At 26.9% G+C, this 19,370-nt stretch overlaps 3 protein-coding genes across 3 annotated transcripts; 1 reads left to right on the top strand and 2 right to left on the bottom strand.

Moving 5' to 3' along the window:
• Positions 1 to 462: 462 nt before the first annotated feature.
• Tsp_01119 (serine/threonine-protein kinase 10) lies at positions 463 to 1,278 on the bottom strand. The gene is made up of 2 exons (XM_003376850.1): positions 949 to 1,278; positions 463 to 513 (listed from the first exon to the last, which is right to left on the bottom strand). The coding sequence occupies exons 1-2, from the start codon at positions 1,276 to 1,278 to the stop codon at positions 463 to 465; spliced, it is 381 nt and encodes a 126-aa protein (XP_003376898.1).
• A 2,129-nt stretch (positions 1,279 to 3,407) lies between these two features.
• Tsp_01118 (neuronal PAS domain-containing protein 3) lies at positions 3,408 to 6,336 on the top strand. Its single transcript, XM_003376851.1, has 8 exons — positions 3,408 to 3,472; positions 3,889 to 4,140; positions 4,537 to 4,627; positions 4,981 to 5,070; positions 5,311 to 5,430; positions 5,613 to 5,794; positions 5,841 to 5,953; positions 6,173 to 6,336. The coding sequence occupies exons 1-8, from the start codon at positions 3,408 to 3,410 to the stop codon at positions 6,334 to 6,336; spliced, it is 1,077 nt and encodes a 358-aa protein (XP_003376899.1).
• A 2,815-nt stretch (positions 6,337 to 9,151) lies between these two features.
• Positions 9,152 to 16,254, bottom strand: Tsp_01117 (GTPase NRas). The gene is made up of 9 exons (XM_003376852.1): positions 16,243 to 16,254; positions 13,136 to 13,196; positions 12,624 to 12,757; positions 12,135 to 12,157; positions 11,924 to 11,942; positions 10,783 to 10,789; positions 10,369 to 10,673; positions 10,014 to 10,112; positions 9,152 to 9,577 (listed from the first exon to the last, which is right to left on the bottom strand). Exons 1-9 carry the CDS (start codon positions 16,252 to 16,254, stop codon positions 9,152 to 9,154), a joined length of 1,086 nt encoding a protein of 361 aa, XP_003376900.1.
• Positions 16,255 to 19,370: the final 3,116 nt, after the last annotated feature.

Here is a 19,370-nt window from a genome sequence, read left to right on the forward strand (position 1 = left end):
ACTGCTGACCAAGCCACTCCCATTTTCCAACTGTTGACGTTTCAATACTGCCATTCATCATTTGTTAGATGATAATAATAAAACAAGAGAATGAACTAATTTTAAGAAAAGGTAAAAAATAAAAATATTAATTAGTTATGTTTGAAGTGAAATAAATTAATATTTGCATAATAAGATTAATAGTAATAGTAGTAGTAGTAGTAGTAGTATACAATTGTTTCGTTGGTCTTTTAACAGGGCTGATTCACACGCTGATAAGATGAGCAATGGCAGAGGTCAGTGTAACCTTGAACGCACGCAACCGATAGCCGGACTCAAAACTTAACCCCCCAAATAAAGCCAATCAATATTTGCCCTAGTCTTTGCTGCTTTACTGTGCAAGCAGTTTGTCCTTCTCAAGTTTGTAAGATGAAAATTGTTCTTTTGTTGACCGAACCCATTGCATTCAATAAATATTTCCCTTTACAAATTCTTCAATTCGAGGGAAAATAAAAATATTAAACAAAAATAAAACTAAAATAAAAAAAACAGTATACTCAAAAGATTTTCAAGTTGTTGTGAATATTTTCAAGCTGAAAGATAAATAGAAATAAAAAGCCGATCATGAACGTGAATCAAAAAATAAATGCAAGAAGTGAATGAAAAAAGTACAATTAAAATTTGAAGAATTCCACCAACTTCCAGCGCCCCAGTTCGTCCTACCTTCCTTACGTATTGACACAATGGTGAAAATTGTGGGTGCGGTAAATAAAGAATCTGGAAGAATTGTAGACCGGCTTGATGGAGTGAGAGACAATGTGTGTGAGGGAATTATACGGCTAATTTCCAAGTTACTTTTTTGTTTGATTTTTCGACAAATGAGAAAATTAAATAAGATAAAAATCAAAGAAATATGTAGAAGTAAACAAACACATGCAAACAAACAAACAAACAGAGAGAAAAACTTACCCAGAGACATTGTTCGTAAAAGTAGACCTCGTAGAGGCCGACGACGTTCTTGTGTCGACATTGAGTGAGAATTTCAATTTCAATCAAATAATCTTCAATTTCCTCTTCAGTACGAGTTTCGATAACTTTCGCAGCCGACTGCAGCTTGGACAAAACATGCTGAGCACGTTGCACTTTGCCGAAAGCACCGTCGCCCAGTTCACCGACAATTTCCCACACGGTTCTTGGATCCACATCCCGCCTGATGTGCTGATAAGCAGAACTTTGTCGACATTCGGCGTGGTAACCATTGGAGCGGAACAAATTTTTAAATTTATCAAAAAACGGCATCAATGAAAAGCAATGGGAAATATTACAACAACACCGTCAACAACAGCATAAGGTCGAGCGTAAGCGGTACAATTTTACTGAATACGCTTCCTCTTCTCTCTCTGCTTTTCTGAATTTCACAAAGAAATGTGAAAATTGGCAAAAAAAAGTTGAAAATCTGCTATCGAAGAAAATTTCCTTTCTCACTGACTAGCTTGGAAAAGTGATCAAAATATTGAAAAAATAGAAAAAACCGCTCAGTATGACGCCAGCCAGCTCAACAAATTGAATCACCAGCAACAACGATGCTGCACGAAACGACGCCAACGGTGAATTTTTTTCTGTTCAATTCGTTGATCAGTAAAGCTAACTGCTTTTCATCAACGAGCCGTGCTAGTTAGCCACTGTCAACAAATAGAAAAAAAATCTTCCATACATTCCACTCTAGAAAAAGTCTAATTTTAACCATCATCGAATTCAATGAAAAACTAACCCCACTCATTCATGCAACTACGCAACACAAACGTAACGAAGACACACAAACACACATCGGCAGATATTGAATTTAACAACAATTTCAAACTTATTGGCGACACTAATTTAATTGTTGATGAAAAAAAAATTCCTATTTTGAAACAATTATTAACGCAACAATGCAAACTGAATAGTAATCGTTTGAAATTAATACTTTTTTTATTTCAGAAAAAAGTTTTCCAAATTAAATTTCCAAACAAACACTACTGATTGATTTTAATGAATGTATTTTGAAAAAAAAATTTAACAAATTCTTCAACTGTACATATTTATAAATCACTCATATGACAAACAATCCATTGTCAAGAACATTATTGAATATTAAACAAAAAAAATTCAACTTGTAAATAAATTTTTAAATAGAAATTTGCTTGATATCAAAATACAATCTTTACCTGAATATGATAAAGAAACGATGTTTCAAATAAGGCAACACTTCACTACTCACAACCTGCGACGAAATGAGGTTTACAGTAACCTATTGAGAAGTAAATTCAAGTAACATGACAAGTTTCAAAAATGAATTTAAAAATCACAAAATTTCTGATTCTTTTTCAGAATTCTGTACAAAATAATTGCATATTTAAAATTTAATTTAAAAATAAATGTTAAACAAAAAGATAAGAAAACTTTTCTCATTTCTGTAAAACAAATTCTACAAATACAAATTATTAAATGAAAAATGTGTTTAACTTTTAATTGAATAATTTTGAATTACTATCGTTTAAATTGTTGCAAAATATTTTGTTGAAATTAAAAAATAATTTTTTAAGTAAAATATTTCCCTAGTTATGTGTTCTTTCACGATTGTTTGGGAAAAAAAGAAATACTTTTTTTTATCGCCCTCTGTTAACCTTAAATGATTTTTTAAAAATAACTTTAGTATACAATTTTATTATAAACTTATATTTGCTGAATTACTGAATAATGGAAATTGCGGTGCAACTAAAAATATGAACACTGTATAACATTCTAACCTCCGGAACGTCAGTTTCAGTCTTTTTCAGCAGCAAAACTTTCAGTTATCACAAGTATTTGATTGAAAATTAGTAATTACACAAATGAAATAAATAAAACTATTTATCAATATTATATTATTTTATTTATAAAAGAATAGTTTTTCATTGGCTGACAATTTTTAGCGTATATGCAATAAAAAAGTATACGAAAGAAACATTTTTCCTCAAAGTGAAATTGAATAAAATGTTGAAAAGCTATAATATATTTCATCAAAGAATAATTTTGTATATTTTGGTAAAGCTGCTTGATATTCAAAAGAAATTTACCATTGTAAAATAGCCAGGCAATGTAAATAAATATTAAATTAAGCTGATCAGATGATTTGTTTAAAGGATCTGCCAAATTGAATCAATAAGATTATCCATGAAATTGAATTGTAAAGCATGGAAATGGCTAGTATTATAATGCAATTTTAAGAATAATGCGTGCTCTGAATTTTTAACCACCAACTGCCTGCTCAAGAAATTCTTCCCAAACCATATAACAATGTAGTAACTGATTTCCTTACGATGAAAAACAATTTGATATAGTTAATCTAATATGAAATTAAACTAAATTAAGTAACTATTTTATTGCACAAGCGAACAAATCGACAAATGGTAGAATTTCTGGCTGCAGTACAAGTTGCACTTTTCATTTCAAAAAATTTCAGAAAACCGGCGTAAGTTTGCTTATCAAAATAAATATTGAGCAACTTTAAACATAGTAAAATTTCAAAAAACTGTTCAATTAATTTCAATTAATTTATTTTAATTTAATCATAATTTAATTTTTAATTATAAAATACCAGCTCTTTTCTTTTTGCATCTTAAAATATTTTTACATTATGGAAAATTAACTAAATATGAGCATATGAATGTACATATATAAAGGAAGTTAGTTAAATGATAAGCAAGTCAATGTTGCAAAACTTAATTTCAATAATATTTTTTTCATAACTAATTCGATAAACATTTTTAGAGAATAATACATTATTTTAAATGGAATTGTTATTCACAAAATTTAAACAAAAAAATATTTATTCCGTATGAGAAAATAAGAAATTAAAATAAAAATGAGATTTTTGTATTGTTTTAGCATAAAGTTTCTTTCAATGGATAGAAAAAAAGAACACTCTAGACATTTGGCACAACGTCGACGTAATCTTGAAAATCTTGAATATGAAAATTTATCTCGAGTACTTCCAGTTCACCAAGCCATAAGTGGCTCGTTGCTAAATAAGACAAAAATATTGCGATTAGCAGCAAATTATTTGAAATTGAAAACATTACTTCATTCTTCTCTTCCTGAAAATGTAACCTGCATGCCAAAAAGCAGAGAAGAGAAACAGTTCGTTTATTTAAATTTCAACTTTTGTCTTCAAAATTTTATATTAGCTAATAAAAGAATTTATAAAGCATAATAATTAGAGAACACTTTTCAAATCTATAAAGAGCAAAACATTTTAAAATTACTTTGCATATTATATTCTTAAATAACATTTTTAATGCATTATTTCATTTATTATTTTGCAAAGTGTATCATTTTGAGATGAAATTCTGTAAAATTTTAAAGAGAATTACAGAAAATGTTGAAATACGCAGAAATGTATTTTTGAATAAATTTAATTCTTGAACAATTATCATTTGAAAATTTAATTATTGTTAGATATTCTTATATTTGTTCATCGCATAAATTTAATAAATTCATCTTTTGCATATACTGAAAAAGCAAATCTTATTTTAGGTATGATACCAAGAGAAATTCATTATTGCCATGTGCGAAACTCCATGAAAGTGCTTTTCATGTTTTTGAACCAACTGTTAAAATTTTAGATGTAAGTCAACAAATTCTTCTACATTTTTGTGTTTAGGAATCATTCAAAAAAATATGTACATACATTCCGGAAAATATTTTAAAGTATATTTTTAAACTATTCAAATATTTCTTCCAAATAATAATTTTTAATGATATTTTCATTAAAAAAATTTAATTTATGCATTTTTATTCCATTTCAATATATTTTAATTTATTTGTTGATCAATTTTGTTAAGTTTCATTTGTTATCCAATATATAATTTTCAATTACAATTTGTTCATTCAAATAACGCAGTGCTTTATGTTGCATAAGCTTTTTAGAGTAAACAAGATAATAATAATAAGCAAAACAGAAATATCAAATATTTGCAGGTCATCGATGGCTTCCTTTTCTGTCTGGATGAAGCTGCTACACTGCTGTATGCTTCTGAAACTATAAGCATTGGATTTGGACTTTCCCAGGTTTGAATAAATTTAAAAAATTTAATCGTAAAATAACAATTGCATCTCATATAAGAGCTACAATTGCGCAACCACTGTTTTACATACATATTTTTTGAGTTTTGAAATAATTTCAATGTTATTTTTTTGTTACAGAATATTGAAAAAATAATTTAAACGTTTTGAAATTTACTTTAAACATTGAGAAAATGGACTAAATTTCTTTTAATATAAAAATGTAAAATTGCATTAACTTTTCAGATTAATTTAATTGGAAATTCCTTCTTGGATTATTTATACACATCAGATCATGACATATTCTGCAATTTTTTGCACCATTTGAAGAATATGGGTTCAAATATTGCTGCGCATCGCTTAACTGTTCGAATTCGCTCGAATCTTATGAAAAAAATCAATAAATCTCAAAATGAATCCATCATCTCACATGAAGCAAGTATATTTAACTTTGAAAAGACACTATAAAAAAAGAATGCCATGCATTTTAAAAATCATACAGTAGAAAATGTAACACAATTGCCTTTTCATAAAATTAATAATTGCAGACTGTTGAACTCAATATCGTTCCTATGCTGCGATCGGATAATTCTGAAAACTCGCAAGTTGTTGGATTTGCAGGCATTGCAATACCATTGTTATTTCAAATGCAGTTGAGTCCAAACTTGAATTCACGGTCCTTTGTTATGATGGCTGACCTTGATCTGACCATAAGATACATGTGTGATGAGTATGTTCTTGCCATTTTTGGTGAAGAAATCAAAATTTTATTTTAGGACTAAAAAATATCTCAAATGCTCAAACATTGCATCAAAACTTATTGGAACGACATTGTATAAAATTATCTATCCAAATGACATCTATATTGTGCGTCAGCTGCATCAAGAAAGTAATAACTAAATTCATATCATACAGTAAAATAAGTTGATGTAATTGACTATTGGCATTTTCATTAATAAAATAATATCAATCAACTAACTAAAAGCTTAATTTCATTAACATCATAGTTCATATAAAAATTATAGAAATCGTCACATTTTTATCTTAAATTTAAAAATTATAAATTCATTTTTCTTAGCATTTCATCGTTTTAAATAAATCATTTTAGCTCTGCGATGCGGTGGCTCGAGAAGTGACTATTTTAATATTTTGTCGTTTCCGGATAATTCTCTTCTTACAGTCCAAGTCAATGCTGCAAAAATTAATAAATCAGATCGCTTTTACTCACAGTCTCCAGTTGTTATAGTTTTGGTATTTCTTATTGTAAATTAAACATCAAAGGCTATTTAAAATTTTTCAAACCAAACAGTGCATCTGTATAGCATAGTATGTATTCTGTTTAACATGATGCTTTTGTTCATTTATCTGTATATGAGTTATTAAAATTTCACGTTTATCCAATTTTATAATCTTCATTATTATTATCGTTATTATAAATAATGATGTATTGAAATACTTAAAAGCAATAAATTCAGAAAGTCTTTTCAGAAATAAAAGTACACAATTAGTTTTTTTGATATTTATAACTCGTTGCAAAATGCATTAAAAATAAAGGAAAAACAATGATTTATTAATAATTGTTATCCATTTTCTGTAAGCACAACAAGCTTGAAATAATTGTTCACTCATCGCTCTATGGAAATTTCTATGGCATTTTTCATATCTCTGTATTGATGAACATTAAAATATTCTAATGAAAAAAAACAAATAAAGCTCAGCAAAATACACCATCGGCTAATAAGCTAGAGAAGATTGCATGCCAGATTCATAAATGAAAATGTTGACATAAAAAACTAAATTGAAAACCTGCAAAGGATATTTTCCGCAATCCATATTTTCAATGCAATGTACATGGCTTCTCAAGTGTTAATGGAAAAGTTTGTTCACTAAAATGAGGTTTCATAATTTGATGCAAAATTATTGGATTCATATTTTTACAAGCTAGCTGTAATAATATTTTTGTTCTAAATAAGCAATTTCACATATTTGCTAAGCAATAGTTGAGACATAATCTAAGTGAACAACAGTTTCATTGCGCGCTAATATATTTATTTAAAAGAAATTCGATACTGTTTGCATATTCAACAGGAAATGAAACAAAATTGTTTTCCCATTTTAAATATCCATGTAATTCATATGAACTATTGATTTTTTGCAATATGCTTGACAGTATTTTTAATAAAATCTTGAAAAAAGAACTGTTCAAAGAACTTTATCATGCTAATTTTTACGTTTGTCACATGAACAAAAAACTCCATGACAAGAGTAACTCAAATTTTACACTAGATTACAAATGCTTTCAACATTATTTTATTGCTTATCTACAAATAATTTAAATTAAACTTTGAAAAAGCATTCTGTAAGTTTTCAATTTTATTTCTTATCACTGTATTAGTTTGCTCTACATGAAAAAAAAACAAATGATAAATTTGTAATAATGTTTCCCAATTGAGCTAAATTGAAAATAATATAAGAAATACAAAATTTTGTGAATACTTTGGAAAGATAGCCAGTTGAAATGCTTAATATCATCTTCAATAACTTCAAAAATAAAAACAAAAATCAACTCTTAAACTACAGAACAAGCATTATTTTTGGTGTTAGTTAATTCTGTTAAATTAAAAAAAGAATTTGCATTTCGTGTTGTAGTTTGTTTACTGCTAATTTTAAAATTGATTTCCTTGCTGTATATCTAAGGGCGTTTCTATCTGCAGCGGTTTGTAAAATATTAATCAGCAGAAGCAAATTTCATGCAACTCAAATAAAATATTGATGCTGCAAGTATTGTAAACTGAATTAATTTACTGAATTGTAAAATCCCTTGTAAAATTAATTATTCATACATGATAATTACTATTGTTGGCTGTTTTGTTTTGCACAAGTTGTAATCTTTATGTATTGCAATGTAAATTGAAGAGTTGAAGGCGAAGATAATGATGATCATTTAATTTATTTTTATAATTAATTATTATTCCATTTACTTATTTTCAATATCAAGCAAGGTTGTAGCACGCAAGGCAGTTTTCTAATTTGCATGCATGACTGACGTTGTATTTGGACACGCAAAGATGAATAAGAAAATTATCTGCACTGCTAAAATTTTGTAATTCACCATCAACTTGTTTTTCTTACACACCACTATGCTATTATTAATCTGTATAAATTATTTTTAAAAAATGTTAAATTAATCTCAAAAAAGATTTTCAATGCAGTAAAAGAAGCTATATATATTTGGTTATTTGACGATCATTATCAAGCTATTTGATGAAGATGCAATTCTGATTTCATCAAAAATTTCTCAGCTACACTGATTTTATATTTGCATCTGCAAATATAACTATCAAATTTATTGGCAAGTGTTTCGAATTGTACATGCGCAATGTAAAGTTAATACTGCTGCCCAGAATAGTGACCATGCGTAATGCATAACTTAATTTAAATAAGTAACCATTATAAATATATACAGACACTGCAGTTTTTGTATCTTTGCTAAATTAAGAGCAATGAGATTTTATTACCGCTACTAAAGTTGCTTTCATCATGAGAGGACTTTTTCAATTCATTTTAAACTGCATTACTATTTATTCATCTGCATAACATATAGTGATCAAATGTAGAAGATTATGTCCGGTTTCATTAAGTAAATTCCTCATGTTAATTAATTGAATGCTATTTGAATGTCTGTGAATATAATTTTGAAGCAGTTTCTATTCTATTATTTCTCACTATTTTTCAAAATAAAAATAGCATATTCAGCATTCATTATGGACATGCTTGATTCATGACTCTGTTCATCTTGCTCTACAGCATTTGATTTGAGTTGATTTGATTGTATTGCTTCCTTTTGTTCAGTTTTGTATATAAATCACATTCACAACATTGCATTTTCAGCTTCTTGTTTGCAAATTTATTATGCTACATTTTCTTTTTTCTGGAAGCAAGCAAATTTTGAAAAATCAATATGTACATTCAGATTGTATGAAAAATAGCAATGCTTTAAATTTGACGTATAATAGGATCATTTTAACAATGGGAAATTTTTTTACAATTTGTATCTTTCAAAATTTTATAATTGCAATTTTGAGACTTATGAAATCAAGCAGTCAGATTGATCCGACTCTTTAACGTATTGCTTGAAAAGGGATCTGCGTCGTCGTACCTTGAGGCTTGCATGGCGGGTGATGTTGAACTTGGCTAACATCGCGACGACCACTACTTCGCTTGATTTGTCATTTGCATTTTCCAGACGATTCTGATGACGACGAGAGTTCGGCTGATGAGATCCATTTGCATCGGCGTTATTAAAATTATCCTGTCTTGAATTGCGTCTTGAATTCAAAATTGGAGATTCAAAAAAGAAACTTGCCGACGATGTTTTCACTTTGCTCAGTCGTAATAATTGACGAAAAATTTCCAATATATTTTCACCCGTTTTTGCCGACGTCTCCAAATATGGAGTGTAGCGTTTCACGACTGAGATTCCAAGCCACTTGTTCACCATTTCACGATCAACCTGTTAACAATTAACATTTTTATTAAACGCTTTTTTCAAATTTGCATTCTTCAGATTCTCTTGCCAAATATCCTATTTCAATTATAAAAAATACACTAATAAACAAAATATAATTTTTAAATATTCATTTCAATCAACTATTAAACAATACTTTATTCAATAATATAAGATATTTTCATTCTTTTAACTGATATGTTTATTTTTTATTCATAACTAACATAATGGTAAAAATATTATAAAAATTTTATTGAATTCTTATATAAGATTATATATTTTTCTTTAAGATAAGTATATTTAAGCAGTTTTTAATTGGATAATTGACATTAAAAACAACTTTGTCTTAAATAAAGAGCAAAACTTTTGTTTCTATAAACATTTTATTCTAAATGTTAAATAAAACAATATGATAAAACATTTTTCAAATAAAAGTACTTACTTTTATTTCTGGAATATCAACTTTATTTCCTACCAAAATTATTGGTATTGTATCAATATCTTTTCTTCTTTCTGCAGCTTCTTTCATTAATTCTTTTACCTTAAATAGAAATCATATCAATGTTCTCTGATAAAATCATAAATTATTGCTCACAAGAAAAGTTTATCTCAGAAAATTCTCTTTTTAACATATAACAACGTTTTTATTTTATAATTAAATCTATAAAAAGTTATTAAAGAATGAATATTTATTCACAAAAATTACATTACGTATGTAGTTCATTTTATTTATTGGATTAATTATTTTAAAATGAACTGCAAAATGAATAAAGAAAAAAGATAAGGAAAAAATATACCTGAAGAAAAGAATTCAAACTGTCTAACGAAAATACAAATATCAGCGCTTCAGCTGTGGCTAATCTCAAGCGTCGCATATCTGGATAGCTAATGTTGGTGTCGTATATGTCGACCATTATTGTCTGTCCTGCGACGTTGAAATCACGTGAAAATATATCTTCGACGGTTTCACGGTATGTTTCAGAAAATGAATTTGCAATAAACTTTTTAATAATTGAAGTTTTTCCAACAAAATTTGCACCCAATACAAGAATTTTAGAGCGATATTCACTGTTCACTTCGTCCATGGGAACAATTTCTGTAACTGAAATTATTAAAACTGCTTTATATGTTAAAGCATCATTTAAAAGAAGCATAAGCAAATAAATAAAATAAATAAATTCAAAAAGTAATAATTCTAGTCAAAATATCACTTTCAAACTAAAATAATTAAAATAGAATTATGAAACTCACTTCAGTTGACTATCAACGTTTGTGACCAATTTCAGAGTTCAATAATTTTGAAATAAATTGCCTGCAAAATAGAGAGAAAGTATAGAGATGAAGATGTTTTAATTAAGAAGTGTCAATAATAATTTTTGAAATATGAAAAAATTTTGTTTCTTAAATTCAACTGAACACTTAAGTGTTACAAAGCAGAAAGAATATCACTTGAACAAAACTGAAAAAAGCAATGCTTAAGGAATAAGATAAACAGCTTGTATAAAATAAAATTTTTTTTAATCAAGAGAACTTCAGTAACAAGAAATTTTAATAAAAACAAACGTAGTGGACAGTTTTAATTAATAATTTTTGATGCTAGTGAATAACAATAGAATCAATAAATATTTTTATCTTTGAAAGTAATTAACTTTTGATGCAAGCAGTCTTGCATATATAGCTTCGATAAAGCACGTGTTGTTTATCTAAGCAGATGCAAAAAATATGCTTTCCTTTAAGAATTAAAGTAAACTTTGATTCAAGATTACTTTGAAATCGTCATAAACATGCTATGAATGAATGAATGAATGAATGAATGAAAGGAGGAATCAATAATCACGCATGCACAGAATTTTGTAGCATTTGAAGGGAAGCAAATTTTACACGTCTGTTTATTAAAATTGTACAATACAATATTGCACTTAGCGTTATGTAACATCCATTCAGTTAAAAGCAAAATTGAATAATTCAGAAAATATCATTGCAAATTTTTCTTTTATCAATAAAATGTCACATCACTTTGCTTGCAATGCTTAAAGCTCAGTAAAACACTGAAAAAAAGTTTAAAATAGGATCCTCTTTGATTAATAAAAATGATATGATGAAATCAAATGGAAATACTAAAATTGATGATGACTGAAGCATTAACTTTTGCGATTCGTAGTAATTCCTATAATATTATACAGATGAAATACAGTAATTTAAAATTAATACAGTGAAAGAAATTATTGTTTTTTTAGATGAACGCTTTATACAAATTACGCATAAATCTCATCAAATGCATGCCATAAATCATCATGGGAAACAGATCGTGCATTTTCTGCTTACACAAATTAAGTGTACGAAAGTAGCTACCGTGTAATTAGGCAAGTCACTAAAAATTTAAAAAATACATAATAATGCAATGACCAATCTATAAAAACAAAAACGGCAATACAGATATATAAGTTCTGAAAATGTTTGATAACAATTGCATGAATTAGGAGTGAAAAAAAATTATTTCTTACTTAAGTTTTGACAAATGATGGCTTAAAATGGGATGGATGTTGTTATTTAATGAAGTTACATGACATGATAATCGCTGTACTGCTAAAACTGCTGCTTATTTAATGTTTATGCTTAATCCGTCAAACGTGTACCAAGAACTGATTGATTTCTTAGAGTTAAATTTCAATTATCTTGTAGTAAACAACGCAGCCATGAACACTCGGTGTGAACAGTCCGGGTAAATAATAAAAGTAATTAAACGGTTTTACTCTGCTGTACTTTTATCATCATGCATTCAAAAATATTATTTTGCCTAATTTTTAACAGACTGAACTGAGCACTTATATTTTATTTTAAACTGACGACAGTTTCATTTCAAATTAGCAATACTTAGCATTAAAAAAATGGACTGTAAGTTGAAATGTGTATTTTTTCTGCAGCATTTTAAATTCTTGACAAAATATAATCAATTTAGTGTTTAGCTTATAAGCAGTGCAGCTGTTCAATGCACTTCTGCATTCTCAGGACAAAGGATGAACTTTTGTCCAGGGGAAGATAAAAATCTAACCCATTTGCCATGTGCAAATTCAAGCATCTTGTTTAATCCTATTTTAGGCGGTTTGAATATTTTCCCAATGTCGCCTTCTGAAAAGAATGTTGCAGAATCAATTCCCAGTTTCACAATTGCAAGCAAATCAAAAGCTATAAATGGAATCTTAATGATAAATTATCACCAGAAATTAAACTGGTTTAAAATCAAAACTGCAATTCACATGTTTTATTATTGATAGAATTATTTAAATAAAATACTTTTTTGTAATATCAAAATTGCTAGCTGTAAAAACAAAGATTCATTTAATAGTCAACTTGAATTTGAGTTCATTTTAAGCTTAATGTGTAAATAAATAATATATATATATATATATATGGAGGGAGAGAGAGAGGAAAAGGAAATGTAATTTAAAATTACATTTCCATTTGTAATGCTGCACAGCGTTTCACTTTTCTACTGCATGCTCATGCAGTTCCATTACGTGATGCATTATTTTTTTCGTATAGATTCATTGCTAAATAATTAACCATGCTTCCACAAATGCGTAAATTCTTTTATAATATTGCACTGGTGTTCTAATAACTTGGACTGAAAAAGACAAAAAAATTATTAAATGTAAAATGATGCATCTGAAGCAAAAAGTGATGTGCATTCATCTGAAGGCTTTTCAAATTATCTTGCTTATATCATTACAATTTTTGTTTTCTCAATTTTAACTAGTAAAAGTTACAACTTTCATCTAATCAAGAATGAAGCAAAAACAAATAATATTATTTATAAAATTGTACACAGCCCCTTACAGATAAATTTTACTTTTCTTCACAAATACTACAGTAAAAGTGAATATATTATAATGTTCGTGATAAAAAATATCAAAATGTGAAATAATAGTGATACAAATTTGTGATAAAAATTTTCCAGGTTATCATTTTGCTGTCAACAATTTTGGTGCAGTTAAAAATCACTCAGAAGACCCTGGTGGAGAAATTGATTTTTTCACCACAAAGGAAACTAATTCTGACATATATCAAATTTGATTAATTTGCTTGATGAGGAAGTATAACATTTTTCTCAATTTTTCTACAAAGGCTGGTATATTTCATTTTTTAAAAATATTCCTTTTATTCAATCAGTAGTTTAAAATGACGTAAACTTTTTTGATATGATGATGGACAGATATTTTATTAATTTTTTATTTACGCTTCATTGACTGACCAGAAAATTTCAATTAATTATTATTTTATTATAATTTGGAAGTACGTATTATTTATATAACTATGTACAGTGGTAGTTATTTAAAAGCTTAATTTTACAATAATTTTAAAAGATATCAGAAGAATTAACGTCTCTGAATATGAAATTCAGATGCATTTATTTTACATGAATTTCAGAATTTAATGGACATGCAGCTTGAAAATGAAAATTAACGAATGAGTACTTCAAAAACTGGGAACATGGATTTAACACACAAGAATCGTTGAAAAAATTTTTTTAATACTAAATATTTCAATAAACTTTTTAAATTCTGATATTATCAAAAGGTTTTCATGTAACTATCTATTTTGAAATTATTTCGTGAATGCAATTAATAAATAATAAACTATTTTTTTTTAAAGTTGCTTAATAAGTAATTCATAAAACTGCATATCAAAAAATATGATATACAGATTATGTATATGTATATGTTTATGTATAATGAATTATGATGAAAACATGTATGAAGGAAATGTTCGAATTTTTCATGCAAGTCGCATTTTTCTTGTTGTTGAATAGCAGTCGATCATTTGAAAAAGCAACTAATATGCAATGATCAATTTTCTCCAGGTTGAAAAATCAATTTAAATAAAAGCATGCATGTTGTAAATCTCATTGACTTACGTCAAATGCGCAAAAACAACAACTATATTTCAGTAATTTGTATAAATGATGTAAGAGAATAAAAAATAAAGCAGGCAAACAAAATCATTCAATATTATACTTATGCACAATTCAGTCTGAAAAATAAAAAAGCAAATTTTCATTTCGAAATTCAAACATTGTATTGAAACCTTTTAATATGTCTTTCCATAGGGCATAATTTTGAATATAATACAAAGTACTACCATTTATAAAACCTTTTATATTTTGATGAATTAAAAAATTATTTATTTGTTTTTTTCGTTTTATTTTTATTAAAAATTTAATGAAAACTCTGTCTAAAACCGTTTAACAGTTTATAGTGCTTTGGAAAATAGTTTGCAGTCATAAATTCCATACTATATGTTATTTCTGATTCATTGTTTTAATTGAGCATTAAAATAATGTTCGAATGATATTTTATGTTACTTATTTCTAATTCACTAAAAGTCATGCTTATTATTAAATGCAACTTTGCTGAGATAGTAAAAAAACTGTCATCCTAGTATTCAAATTTGTAATTTCTATTTTAAATCTTCGATTGAAAAATATATTATTTACTATTTTCTATTTTAGTAAGGCAAAACTTATGTAAAAAGTAGTAAAAAGTTCATAAAATTAGTATACATTTGATAAATGAATTTTTGAAGTCAAGACTGAAAGTGATTTCCTTTGAGATACAGTTTTGACTACAAACTCAGATAATTCATGTCTTGCAGTGCAACAATTTATTAAAAATTTATACTTTAATGTAATTGAGCATAAATACAGAGTAGATTTTATCGAGAATGCAAAATAGTTAAATTATCTTTAAAAATTACCTGTATAATTTCATATCTAGTAAAATATTTTTTCTTTTTGGAGAAGAAAATTAATACGAATAAAGATAATATGCGATATAAGTTTAAGGGCAAATAATATATAGCATCTTCAAATGACAGCTTACTTTCTTATTTAATACACTTATTAAAAATCTAGTTGATGTTACGTAACATGCATCTCACAATGTTCTACTCACATGCAGTGCATCATAGATACATATTATAAGCATGATTATCAATTAAAATAAATCTATCTCTCTGTTATAGGGGTAATTCACATCAGGAAAACTAACAACCAATTTATGCGTTAATTTTTTATGAAGCTATTAATATAATTTATTTTTTTCAATATTAGCATGTAGATTACTTCATTAGCCCATAAAATTTAGCAGAGCAATAAATTTTGTAAGCTTACTTTGCAACTGCTCTTTCTATTCATATATATAAAATGCTTGTTTCACCCGTAGTCGAACAATTTGTTCAAAAGTATATGAACTCTTCGTTTTACACTTTTGAGTACTTTTGCAAATTTCAGGTATACATTTTTCTTATTTGATTAATACAAATGTACTTCTAAGTTTTAAAATAACGACAAAATTATTTTTCAATACGTATAATAATAATTTTATAATAGCTTTATACTTTAAAGTTTAATTTTTTTAATACTAATGACTTGCACAAAGCATCGATACATTCAAATTATCCAATATAAGCTTATTTACATTTGAATTAATCATTTCCATCAAATTACTTCATAAATAAATGTCTTTTATTTATTGAAGAAAAACCATTTTCTTTTATTTTTAAAGGAACCTACTGCAGCATCCAAAGTTAGAAATATATTTAAACAGCTAATATGCATGTTCAGCAATTCAATTAAATAATGAATTAGCAGAAATGTTTATTTGTGAATATACTCGAACAGGCATTTTTTGTTTGTTTTAAAAATGTTTCAATGATAATAAAAGCATACTTTGATGCAACAAACTCAAAGAATAGTATAATAAAATGAAAGTGACTTTTATAAAAGACCTCATGTTTAAATCGAAGTGATTTAATTCAACCAAGCGGACAAAGGATGTTATTTGATTGAAGCTTAACCAATAGTGTTGCTTGTGCAAAAATTCAAATGCAAAAATAAATTTAACATTCAATTTGCACATTTGAAAGATCTTCTTATTCGCAAACTGACTTTACCGAAAAGCGATATCTGCTGATGTATTATTTAAATTTGCAAAAGTTGCATTAAATAAACTGAATTCAACGATTACATTAGTACATTTCAGAAAAGAACTTAAAAAAGGTAGATAAAGTCGTTGAGATTCTTTGATTTATTTAAAAATGGTATTGATATTTTACGTAAGACTATGATATAGGAAAATTTTCAATGCTTTTTATCAAAGTTGATTTCCTAAAAAGAAGTAAATAAATTTGGTAACTTGTTCTATGGGTTAAAAAACTGTTATTTCTATTCAGGAAACTTACCGAAATGATGGAGAAGAATTTAAAAATTAGAAATCGCCTGAAGAAATGTAGAGATGGTTAGCAGATGGAAAGTATTATAAAATGAAGACTCTTTATTTAAGAGACATTTATAAAATATTTTGCAACTGAAACATTCTTTGTAATGATTTTATTTATCATTGTTCTCAAGCACAAGTGATGATTGGTCTGTTCTTACAACACTAATGTTGGATAAAGATAAATGCTTTATACCTGCCAAAATCAATTTTCTTGCGTCAATGCAGTTCAAGAAGAATTTTACTTTAATGTTAGTAATTGAATTTGTAGTTTCAAATGCCGTGATTTACTGAAGGATGCTATCACGATTGCATATGCAAGCAGTATGTTAGTTGGCTGGGAATTTTTACACGAGAAAATGCCTTTTTTCTGTTTAAGCAAGTTAAACAGAACATCAAACTTTACCCCATAAATCAGATGTAGGAAAATGTATTAAAAGTATACATGCAGTATAGCGTATAATTACAAAATACCTTCATCACTTTAGCACACAAAAAAGTAGATTATTTAATGCATTTATTTATTTATTTTAATACGTAAGAACCAATGATTTTACCAGTTATGGTAGAAAGTCCAATAAATTTTATTATTATGTTCTAAAAAATAAAAACGGATTACTATTAAAAAAACTTTTATTCAAAAAACTGAGGTAATTGGTATAATTAATAAGTAAGCTTATTGAAATGCATTACTATAAGATAAAAAACTGTCTATTTTGAGAATAGTTCAATAAATCATTTTCAAAAACGAAAAGATTAAAAATGTATGCTAGAACTAGAATGAATAGAATTCATTCAAGTACCATAGAAAAAACAGTCAGTAATGCTAAGTTCAAGTTAATATGTGAATGTTATTTAATAAGATTTAAACTGAAAAAATAAACGCTTGTAGTTGCATAAAATTCAAATTTAGTTTAGAGAGTGTTCATTCATCCTTTCCATTTAGTGATTTTTAATTACTAAATAATGACTATCGTAAAAGCGATTCTAAATTCTGTTTGACTAATAAAATAACTTTCACATTTGTTCATTGATTTAAATGTTAATTTGTTAATTAAAAGAAAATTATTAATTATATTTGATTTATCAATCATTCTTTCAAAAATCCATTAAATGAGCAACTTTCTTATTAAGTATGACGTGTACGATTCTATTCTCTAATGTATTAACTTAATAATTTATATTTCAATAAAAATATAATAATTAATTTCTAACTTATCACAGTTTTTTGCCTTCAGACAACTGCTTATGCGATACATTTATGTGTTTGATATAATATCGTGTTTCAGTCCATGATATCTATTATTCTCTTTTTTTGTAAAATGAAAATTAGATGCAGTATAGTATTGTTGCAATTTATTTTTGTAATTACAAATCATACTGCTTCTAAAGTTGAATTCAGGAATATTTCTGCACAATGAGTTGCTCTGTTTTATTTCAAACTACTTGCTTTCATTTTCAGTTTCTCTTATTACAGTTTTCCCCAAATATATCTACAATTCCTCAAATCATCCTTTATTTTACGGGGTTTTATTCAGTGCATAATAAAAATGCTGTATTCACAAAAGATATTAATTTAATCAACACAAGTAAATTTCATATTTATCTCACATATTCATAATTTTTATGACACTTCATAAATTATTTGTAATTTTTGCACTTTGAAATTTTTGCGTTATCATACATCACATACAACGCAAAATGTGGATTAATATCTAAATAAGCATGGTGTTTATAAAAAAAGCTAAGGTTCAATACCCATAACTAGATATTATTTTTAGATGTTTTAAAAGATCATTTCAAGTATAGAATAAAATTACACATCTACATTATTTCATTTAAAATAATTTACATTACTAAAGCATGCTGCTGACTCATAATAAATACCCATTTAATATTTCACTAAATTTTTTATTCAGTTAATAACTTCTTTAATAATCAACTTATTAGTTTTACTTTACTTAAATCTTAATTATTTCAGTTCACATTAAAAGTTCTTTGTTAATATACATATACATATATATATATATATATATATATATTTTTAAAATAACTTCTGAAATCAAATGTTTTGTTTTCTATTTGCAACACAGAAACTACTAAATTACTTGAAAATACTTTTTTAAAAGAATTCCACGTCTAACTGAACGCAAAAAGCATCCATCTGCTGGTTTTTTCCGCATTTGTATTAGTTGATAAACCTATCTAGCACAGTTTAAACTTTAAAGGTTATTCTAGTGAAAATCAAGAACGGCTACAATATTTTACACTGTTCTATATACTTCAAACATCCAGTTCAAATGTAAATATTGGCTGTCTAAGCCAATGTTATTCCTGTGGCGCTGACTGTTGAAATTCTTAGCGCTGAAAGAAATCAGACACAGTAATTATCATTGTAAGTCACTAGCCTAAACAAACTATGCCGAGATAGGAACAGAAGAGAAAATTACAATTATTATTTTATCAGATGAGTGCTAGAAAGCTACTAACATATGTAAATGTAGTGTAGTGTGATATAATCACGC

This window comes from Trichinella spiralis (genome assembly GCF_000181795.1).
Source record: "Trichinella spiralis strain ISS 195 chromosome Unknown Scfld4, whole genome shotgun sequence".
Lineage (NCBI taxonomy): Eukaryota > Metazoa > Nematoda > Enoplea > Trichinellida > Trichinellidae > Trichinella > Trichinella spiralis.